Source organism: Pterocles gutturalis, unplaced genomic scaffold (genome assembly GCF_000699245.1).
Source record: "Pterocles gutturalis isolate BGI_N339 unplaced genomic scaffold, ASM69924v1 scaffold3164, whole genome shotgun sequence".
In the NCBI taxonomy this organism is placed as follows: Eukaryota; Metazoa; Chordata; class Aves; order Pterocliformes; family Pteroclidae; genus Pterocles; species Pterocles gutturalis.
Genome location: NW_010127923.1, coordinates 5,903 through 16,390, shown reverse-complemented (window position 1 = coordinate 16,390; position 10,488 = coordinate 5,903). Strand labels below are relative to the sequence as shown.

Genomic DNA, 10,488 nt, shown 5'->3' with positions numbered 1-10,488 from the left:
GAAGACGACCCCCAAATCTGACCCACACCACTTTTCTTAGCTGTGATACAACATACTTCAACGGGTGCCTAGTTAAAAAGAAATAAGGAACTATGCCTTTCTGTCCTACGCAGCAGAGGGCAACACATTCAAAAATATGCACTCATCTGACTGAAAACACAAGGGAAAAAAAAAGTCAACATAAACCAAAATAGCTGTAATGAAAATTAGCAATAATTTCAGTTAAGCACCATACAGTTAAGAGGACTGTGGAGACACAGAAGTCTATGAAAAGTCCCAAAGGGCAGTAGGCATGTGCATGTTCAAAACCATCCCACACTATTGATGGTAACCACATGTTTTTATGGCTTCTAGCAAATGCTTTTGATCACATCGCCAAGACTCTGGCTCCTAACTCATCTCCTCAGAATTCCCTGAAGCAGTCGGAGTCTTGGACCAGAATCACTTCACTCTTTTATTTAGCTTCACATTTCTTTTCAAGTCAGTCTGTCATACAATAATTTCTCAAAAGTAAAAAAAAAAAGTGTTGTTGGTTTTTTTTTTTTAAATGTCTGCCTCTCCTGACTTTATAAAGCACACAGATCCTCAGCAGCTAAACCCAGATTTGCTGTTAGATCATCCAGCGTGAGTTCCTGCGTGTCACAGGACTGGGAAGCGTTAGCCAGCTGCTCTCCACCGAGCCAAACGGCTTGTGTTTGACTAAAGCACGGCTTCTAAAAATGTGTTCCATTTGAACTGAAGACTACCAACAAAGAACCCAATTTCACATAGGTATCCTTGCTAATGATTAGCCAACCACCTTGTTAAATATTAATGCTATATTTTCTACCTGCATCTGTCTGGATTCAGCTTCCAGCCATACATTCCTTGGAATCCACCTTTTGATCACATTAAAGATACTGTTAACACCCAAGACCCCTCAAAGGCACAGAAACAATGGAAATCTGCCAGTCTTTCTGCCATCCTCATGTTTTATCATCAGTTTCTTTATAATTATTTTCAGGTCTCTGATGAAAATGCCAAACAGCACTAGGCTAGGTTCAGACTTTGAAGAAACCAACTAAAAACCTTCCCCATGCTCCCCACCGACAGCTGTTCGGGGTTTTTTTCTTTCTTTACATGTCTCAGATGTGCAGTTTCATATTCTCTGAGCATACAGTGCTGGAGATCTTTTTAAACAGTAAGTTACTTGTTACCCCACCAGGGTATCTTATTAAAAAAAAAAACTAAGAAAATTATATCAACCCAGTAATTTTTAACCAATTGTTAATTTTCTCAAAGAACAAAATTGGCTTTGAGATGGCATATTTTCTTTATTTTTTAGAAAAGGTTAATATTGTTTTATCACCAGCCACATGTACCAAAACGTATCTACAAAAATAGATCTGCCAAATCAAACTCTCTGTAACAGGACAGCTTTTCTTTCCATATTTTACAGACAGGTGCAGTGAGAGTATTCAGCTCTGGTTTGAAACAGACTCCCACCAATATCCCCTGTTAGGCTTAATTGGATCGGATGCTGTGCTACGTGCATTCAAGATCCCACAACTCCGAGGCGTCTAAAACAAGTAGAACTAAGTATTTGATTAATATTTAAACACAGCAAACTGCCAAATATTGCAGCAGATAAGTTTCTTGGGCAAGATTTCCCTGACAGGATACCAGTAACTTCCACTGAAAGGAGCCACTGATACTTACTTGTATCCTGAGGGGGAGAATCAGAGCCCTGGAGATCTACTTAGTTTTCTGCTTTCTGTGCACATAAAAGCAGAATACATAACAAGGTCACGACAGGCCAAAAATAGCAAACCTTCAAGCAGTTGCAATTCAAATAGATAGCAGATCTGCTGGAAAGCAAGCAGCTTGACCAGCATGCAGAATTTCTGAAGATCACTACTTTTATAACATTTTTAATTTTACAATCTTTCTTAAAAAGTCAAGAAAAAACATCAGATACATACTTTTCAGGGTTTTCCACTTCTTCAGTAACAAAATTGAGGTAAAACCTAGAAAATAGTTATAACATACATTGTAAGGGTTTGGTAGATTTTGATCTGTATTTCTTTCCCAAAGAATCAGGAAGATGCTTTTCATTAAGTACTGCCACTAACTATAGTACACTTTGCAGACCCATGTTTGGATTAAGGAGAATGTGAGATTTAACCTTCCCTCACCCCCACACTCAGGAAGGGAAGCCCACTTTTGAACTCTCAGAAAAGACAGCAAAGCAGGAAAAAGACAAAAGCTATGTAATGTCAGTGTGGAATTAAATTATTTTTTTTTCCCTGACATACTAGGCAAATTATAACCTAATCCTATACACAAACACACATGCACCCTCGAGCCCCATTCTCTTTGTAGCTTTTTACAATTTCAGGTTATATTGGCAAAAAATCTGATCAGGGAGACTCAGCAAGGACTTTTCAACAATAAAAATAAATGAAGTCTCAAAAAACCCTCTTAAAAGCAGGATTTTGACACTAGTGTGTTGTATACGATCGCAAACCCAGGCTGCTAATCCTGCGTGCTCTTGCACAACCTCCAGCACAAGTTGCACTCTGGTCACATTCAAGAGACAGCTACGTACAGGAGGGAATTCATAGGAACTACTCGCTGGGCATAGCCCTGCATACAAAGCAACCGTCAGCCTCAAGGTCACTGAACCCACTGTTCGGCATTTATTAGCACTAGGTCTGCGCATCGCTGGATCACACAGATGCGCCTGGCTCAGGTACGGGCACAAAGTCACATCTTGGCTAATTAACCAGAGCAGTCGATGCAGGGCTTTTGCTGCCTTTCTACTTTTAGGATGGATTCAGGAAGACAAATGATATCTGACCCAACATTGCTATAGTGAATAAACAAACGATACCTGAAAGGCTGGGAAGTTTTCTCCATCACAAGTCTTGGACCACATCTGGGTTAGCAGAATGACTTAGCTCATTATTTTAAAAAATATGATTCTGTGACCAAGCATGGAATTCTGTAAAACTAGGTTTGCCATCTTATGCAATCACCTCAGTACTTGCTTCTAAACTCGCTATTGCACAGAGCCGGTTGGGATAGTTCAAAGGAGAGATGGCTTCTGACAAGTAAGACATTCAGCTATTTCTTAACAGTAATTACAGAAGTAATTTGACTGCCCTGCATCAGTCCTTTTCGAGATGCAAAGACATGCTTCCTTGCACTCTTTTCTCTCCTTGTCCTTTTTCACCCAGCATTTTACATACCCAACAGCCTACTCTTGCTCTTCACAGGACGAACCCACACACATAAGCAATACTACCTTTGTTTTGGTTTTTAAAGCTGTATCATTAAAACTTAATAACCCCATGGGCTATGCATAAAATTCTGCCTGCATTCTGGGACACAACATCAACACTTGCAACACTCCTTCACATTCAGTTTATTAGATTGATTTAGCCCCATGAAACTGATAGTGCAAGGGTATTGACACTCCACTTAATGGTCTGCTCTTCTGTGCTCTGAGGCAATCAATTTGAGCTGGTGGCAAAGACAAATAGGCAGCTGGGAAGAACAACTAGCCAAATTAGATCTTTTCCTGCTAATTTCTTTATAAGTGGCAAATTAGGACCTTGAAATAAAAGTCAGAGAGTGCAAAGGAAAAAGAGAAATTATTTTTATTGTAGGGGTTTGGAAAGTTAAGTGGAAAATGCAAAGAAATGGGAAAGAAACAACAGAAGAACGGGTTTTGATGTAACATTTCACAGTAAACAAACCCTGCCTTAGTGCTGAATAATATTCAAGAGCTTTTAAAATTGCCTTCATACAAAAATGTACAGTTATGGTAATATTGTAAAAGCGAGATGCCATCACATGTACGGTTATGAGAGACAGAGGCCGTTATATGAGAGAGCAGGAAGAAGGTAGACGCTGTCCGCATAATGAGTTCAATTTCTTTGAGGCTTCCAAATGCCAGGCTCTTTTCTTATATATCTATCACAGATAAAGGCTTTCAACTCTCTCGGGCTTCGCCCCCCACCATTTAATTCAAAAGTTCTGTTCAATACTTCAGTGTGCATGTCTATAATGCCCCTGCAACCAGGGAGTTACAGACCAACAGAGAACTCAAACGTTCAGCCCATTGTCCCTCCGAATTAAATAAATAAAACCCTTATCTCTCAGCCCTCGCCTTTTGTGCAAAGGTAAGAACTCGGCTGCCTGTGAGGCTGTGGAAAGGAAAGGGAAGACCTGCAGACAAAGCTATCTCAAAATAAGCCCACTCTGTGCATTGTAGACCTTTTTTTTTTTTTTTTTCTGCAGGATGGCTCTGTGCGATGTGGAGCCCTCGCTAAGCCTGAATAAATCGTAAGGCAGATTCGAAGAGCAGCAGCGCCTTTCAAACCAGCTGCTGTGTACTTTGGCAGGGGAGAGGGAAAGAACTTGAAAGAAAGTCCTGAGCAGGATACTTGAAGGCAGATTCTCATAGCTTTGCTCACAGTCAATAGCACTTGACTTCTATGGAAGCCAGTTGCACTTCTTGCTAAGTGAGGTCCAATTCTGTCAGAGCAAAAGGCGTCAGAATCTAGTTTTTGCCTTGTTTTGTGGTCTATACTGAAGGTACCGTTGTTCACTTCTTATTCTTCAAATACTGCTTTTACAAAGCACAGGCTGAGGTCCACACAAGTGGGATAGAGACCCACAACTGTGCAACAGCTCACAGATTTGTTTTTCATGTAATTAATTTGTTCAACAAAAATTAAAGCTTCATTATCCCTTTTATCAAAATACCTAGTGAAAATTTAAGAATGGTCCTTTCTTGTTGCCTTTATTTCTAGTCTTAAGAACAGAAATAAAATTCTGATTTTTTAATAGTGTTCAGTGAGTGTTTACCTATTGTACACTGTAGAAGAAAAACCTTTCCTTTGTAGAGCCGCTTGCAGAATAACTACTGAACATATGGAACAGTGGTGAGATCCACCCTTACTACATGATAGATGTTTGGCAAAAGATGTAGAATGTGCTACTCATTTCTCCATATAAATATACATCCTTCTTAGAGGATGTAGTCTGTTTTCAGGACAAATACTTAGAGGTTTCAACAACTTACCAGCCAGAGTAGGCATACATTCCTGAGTAGAAAGCAAGTGGTAATCCCTTAACACTGGCATCATTCCCCGCAAAGGCATTTTTAAAGTGCTGTGTTTCTCCTGCAACATCAACAAAAATAATATTGACAAATAAGCTCTTTGGTCACCTACTACTTTAAAACAAATAAATATATCACACCACGGAACATTTAATCACCCAGCAGTTCCCTGACTTCAAGTTCTGCCCTTGACCTTCATTTCTGCACCGACCCTTGCAGCCATAACCTGCCAGCAATTGTGAAAGTTTTTGTGGCGTCCCTAGTAACGCAACAGCAGAATTTGACCTATTACTTTTTGTCAAAGCATTCTGAGCTTGATGATACTCACTGCACTGTCATCTCCAGCAGTGACTTACGTCAACATGAAAGAGCAGAATGAGCTCTGTAAGTTTTTGCTGTGGAAAATTTCACTTGTGTAACATTTTAATCAGAAGCATTTCACTCGCAAGCAACATTTTTAAGGTAAACAAGCCCAATATCTCAAAACTTTCTACCACTGAAAAATTCACTAACTCCTTACCACGTTATAGTCAGTACTGTATTACTACTGCACTAAGTAAGAATTGCACATCTATAAATGCAAACATGTAAGAGCTGTGTTACGCTCTTATTCATTTAGGTACTCTGTGGTTTGCAAGATGTCCCTAAAATATCCCAAATTTCCTGAGAAGCAACAGTGCCCCACAGAAAAGGAGCAGGAAGAAGCAGAATTCATCCAGACTTCAATGAGCAATAGGTCAAGTCTTCTACTCTTTACTCGGTTTTTACTGAGCCCTCAGTCAAAACTCCCACTGAAGGGGAGGCTTTTTGGTTAAGAGAAGAGCTGTGGCCAGAGGAAAGCCCATGTGGGGAATCAGGGATGCTATCTGAGCTACTTAAGGGCAGCAAAACCCATCCAAACCTGGGTCTGACCTGCTGCAAAGGTCCAGGAAAAGTGGGACAGATGGGAACAGAAAGAAATTTTGCACATGAAAGGAGGTGAGGGAAGAGGCACTGCAAATGCCAGAAAGGAAGTGAAAACCATGAAAACAGAAATAGTGAATCAGCAGAGTGCTACACAGGAAAAGTTTTCTTTCAGAGTCTATTGCTAACCACAGAGAGCCGCCTGTCCCCGAGAAACCCTGAGCTCTCCGCAGAGCCTAACGCTGAGCTGTTGACTCGGAGGGAAGGCTTTGTGAAGCATCACAAAAGAGCATCCCCAGGGACCGAGCCAACAACTGTGATAATTTTTGTTAGATAAAATCTGGCACCAATTCATTAAAACGCGTTCCCCCTCCTGACCCTCTGCGCTGAATGGCTCCGCGGGCTTTGTGCAGTTATTGTCTGATGGCACTGTAGTGAGAGAGAGCTGGGGCTTGTCACCATCTCACCCGCTGCTGACGGGGCTGTCACGGAAGAGCATCTTCAGGGAGCTGAGCATACGTCCATGAAGAGTTTCTCTGCCAGCATGGTTTTATGAGAACGACTTCCAGAGGGCCAAGAAAAGCTCTGCACAGCCATGTCCCTGCTGGGTGCAGCTGGGGAGAGCAAGGGTGGGTTTTCACACTCCTTGCTCATGCAGCAACACCAACCAAGCCTACAGAGTAATTCTGGCCCTCCAAAAACTTCTGCTTTCCTTTCCCTATGCAGGATGAGTGTCCAGTACTTGCAGGCAGGCAGCCCATGACAGCAATAGCTAACTATCTTATCTCTTGCCAGTACAGCACCTTCATTGTCACGATTTACATTGCCAAAATGGCAGAACAGCATCCGTGAGACTGGTTTTTTGTATGCATTCCCCGATTCTGAGCCCCCTCCGCCTCCACAGTACCAAACAGGACTAGGCACCAGCCCAGTTAAAAGAGACATATTCTGCCTGGACTAGGAGTGTGCTTTGGGGAGGGGGCTATGCCCATCTGTCATTAAAACTGATCCTGCCCCTTTCACAAAGTTCATGTCAAAGGCACTTTACAGAGAAGAGCAATCATGTCACTCTTTTGAAAACCTGAGTCTGATCTGAATAGACTCATTGGCATGCTGAAGGAAATACCAGTTCATCCCAGTGTAGTTCCACCTCTAATCAATTACATGACAGTACAGAGCTTCAGTTAAACAAGCCCAGGCTAATTAAGAGATTTTGCTGCTATAAGCATTATTTGGTGGAGGCAGGTGGGGAAAGACTGGGGAGGGTAAAGATAAAAGCACTTTAAAAGCATTTACTTTTCATTTCATACCTTTAATTAGCTGGATAACTCCAGGGACTATAATTATCAGAATTGCTACAAGCTTGCAAAAGGTAAGGAAAATCTGAATGCGGGCACTCCAGCTGACACTTGTGCTATTCAGGACCATCACCAGAGCTGCAAGGGGAAAAAAAGAAAAAAGTCAAAAAGAAATCCTTGTGCTGTTGAACTCTTTACCAGCAGAGAGGTCATACAAATGGATCCTGATGCATTAAAGGAATACACCTCCATAACCTTCAGCAGCTGCTGCGCTCCCACCTCTCACGTTCCCCTTCCAGATGCTGAAAAAAGGCTTGAGCTGAGCCCTTTTATCTGACCCGCTGCACAGCCCCTCCATCCCTCCACTCTCTGCCGGGCTCCCTCCACACCAAATGACAGCTTCGGTTACCCAGAATGGTTAGCTGTAACCACGGGTTGGCAAGACCCTGCCTTGGATGAAAGAAATCTAATTGCCCAACTCTTGTCACTCCAGATTTCTGTATCAGGGCCGGCTTGATAAGAGATGTGCTTTTTCAAAAAAAAATAACGATTAATAGCCACATTAAAATTTCTCACTCCCACAAGTTTCTCACTCACTACCTTATTTACACCCTCTCCTCTTTTTCACTCTTTCTCCCCCCTTACAGCTGTACCACCGGAGATGCAGGAGAGCCAGAGCACAAGGAACGTGCCTGTCCTTGTTGGGAATTGGAGAAGAAACAGAGACCTTTTACCTCTTGGAAAAAAAAAGAAAAAAAAGCCCAGGTCTGTGCCTCACCAACATGTAGAGACATAAGCGAGAAGCGCTTTGACATCCCGCCTGCTCTGCTCACATCTCCTTCTGGGTCCGGGAGGGCAGGTTCTGGCCTTTGCTACAGCCCTGACTGGCAGGAGAGCAGGAGGTCCCACCATCTGAGTGCCAGGTATTCTAGCTTATCTAAACAATTACCCTGGCAAAACAGAATCGATAAAGGAGTTTAGATATTTAAAAAAAAACCCCATATATTTACCTAAAGAATGGAAAATGTGAGTCATTTCATCAGATAAAAAGCCCTTTTCCCACTCTGCTGCAGGGGAAGGCGAACGTGGTAAGACAAGCCCTCTCACCGATCTTCTCTTTCTTGCCATCCCATGGAGCTAATGAATTCACTTCACATCACAGTCCTCCCTCACTTCAAACCCTCTCAAGAGCACTGGTTTGTCCATAGCATCAACCACACCATAGGATGCCTAAAACCAAAAGTTATCTCCTGCCGGCGTCTGGGAGCTAGTTTTTATTAGCTAGCGCTGGAAGCCTGGCATGGTACAAGCTTTCTGGAGGCCAAACCATCTGATTTATCCCGTGCTTTTTATACAGATTCTGCCCACCAACAAGGCCAAAAAATATATTGTAAAAAATTCTCCTCAGTTTAAGCCAAAAGTAGTTTTGGTTTAATGGAAGAGGGAGAAAATGCCCAGTAACCTGCATTCCAATATATTTTTAGATATTTTGAGTTTTTAAGAAATCCAGAAAAATATAAGAAGTATTTTCTGGAATTTTTCTTTGGGAGATGGCCCCATATGCAAATGAACAATTTACTAAAGTCAACATAAACTCACAACATCACTTAATGTGATTTTTTTCCACCAAAAGAGACCTTAAAGGTCAAAATGTTTTTCCAGTTCTGCATTTCACTGTATTTCAGAACTGAGGCATTCTTTTCTGACTTACAAAGAAATCACCCCAACTTCTTCAAAGTATCACTTGAGATCCAAGTACTACTTTTTTGCTTTATTGCTTCTGTGTATACATATACTTGGCAGGAAACAGAAGATCCCAGGGGTCTGTTTTATTATTTTATTGTCCCAATACTACCCTGACATAACTGCACTTATTTAAGTGTCGAAAGATGCCCTTAGGTTGATGATGAATATTAGTGCTGATTGAAGTCCTCTTTTCCTAGGACTTGATTACCAGGCAAAAAGTTAGAAAAGGTTAACTGTCATCTAAGCAAAATATATTTAAAGTACTCATTTGACCAACAGTGTTTAAGTTATGAAGAAAACCCAGTGCCATAAATAAGCAGTAGCTTATTTCAAATTTCATGGAAAGTTCAGTATGTGTCACACTTTTCCTTCTCTGAAGATGAAGCCCAAGCAGGGACTGGGTCACGAGAAAATGTCGAGGAAGAATTTTATGTGTAGGACAACATCTGTGATTTCACATCCAGCTTATTCAGAATTCAAGCTCACTGCAGCAATTGGTCTGTTACCTTACTCAGGTCAGACCAGGTAAGGTGAGCATCCTCCTTGCAGAGGAGTTTTTTAATGCATCAGTTTCATCTTCCCGATACACACATGAGCACATCACTGGATGGCAAACTGGCACAAACACCAATATCAACTCACATGGAAACTCATAACCTTCCTTGCTGGCCAGCCACACGCTAATCGCAAACCACACATCTGTATGAGAGTCACATTGGCTTGAAAGAAAAAAAAAAAAAAAAAAAAAAACCCAGGGGCATATTTTCATGAGGACAATCTGCTTGTGAGCAGGTTGAGTTAAACTTTCTCCATCCCTGAGTTCAAGCCAGTAAAAATGTTTCATCTGAGGCTTTCTAATCAAATAGCAAGAGCAAAACTGACTCTGCAAAGACCTCCACTGAACTGGGAAGGTAAAGGGATGCTGTACCTGCAGTCAGTCCAGGCACGTGCCATTAGCTTTGATGATCCTCCATAACAGTACGTCCCTTGCAGAGTTGGGCGACTGCACAAACGTAATAATTGAGATTGCAGGGCTGAAACTTCAATTCTTAGAAGATTTGAGACCAATTTGATTTTTTTATTCCATTTAATTGGACTTAACAGGCTATAAGACTCCACAGCCTTCTTATAATAGTCAGTCTTAGCAGCTGCATGTCCATAACAGGGATGTGGGGCTCACACTTTTACCATGTGTCTGCACCATACTGCTTGTGCTAGCAACTGGATAGTGAAAGGCAACCAGAGATGAGGAGTCCTGAAGAAAGCTGATAAAGAGCAGGAAAAGAACATGACAACTGTGCCAGGATTCAAGATGGAAATGATATCTTGGGGCTATGATCATTATTCAACACCACTCTTCTATGAACAGGGTCTTATGGACATAATTCAAGAAACGGATTACAGATACTTTGGTACAGGATGACAGAAAGG

The 10,488-nt window shown here is 41.6% G+C and overlaps 1 protein-coding gene across 1 annotated transcript in view; it reads right to left on the bottom strand.

Moving 5' to 3' along the window:
• SLC7A11 (solute carrier family 7 (anionic amino acid transporter light chain, xc- system), member 11) overlaps positions 1 to 10,488 on the bottom strand; it is a gene marked incomplete at its 5' end in the record, with an annotated part of 50,035 nt that overhangs the window by 34,694 nt on the left and 4,853 nt on the right. Inside the window, 3 exons of the mRNA XM_010079424.1 lie at positions 1,962 to 2,006; positions 5,072 to 5,171; positions 7,324 to 7,449. Coding sequence (XP_010077726.1) covers positions 1,962 to 2,006; positions 5,072 to 5,171; positions 7,324 to 7,449 — 271 coding nt within the window. The remainder of the gene's footprint in view (positions 1 to 1,961; positions 2,007 to 5,071; positions 5,172 to 7,323; positions 7,450 to 10,488) is intronic.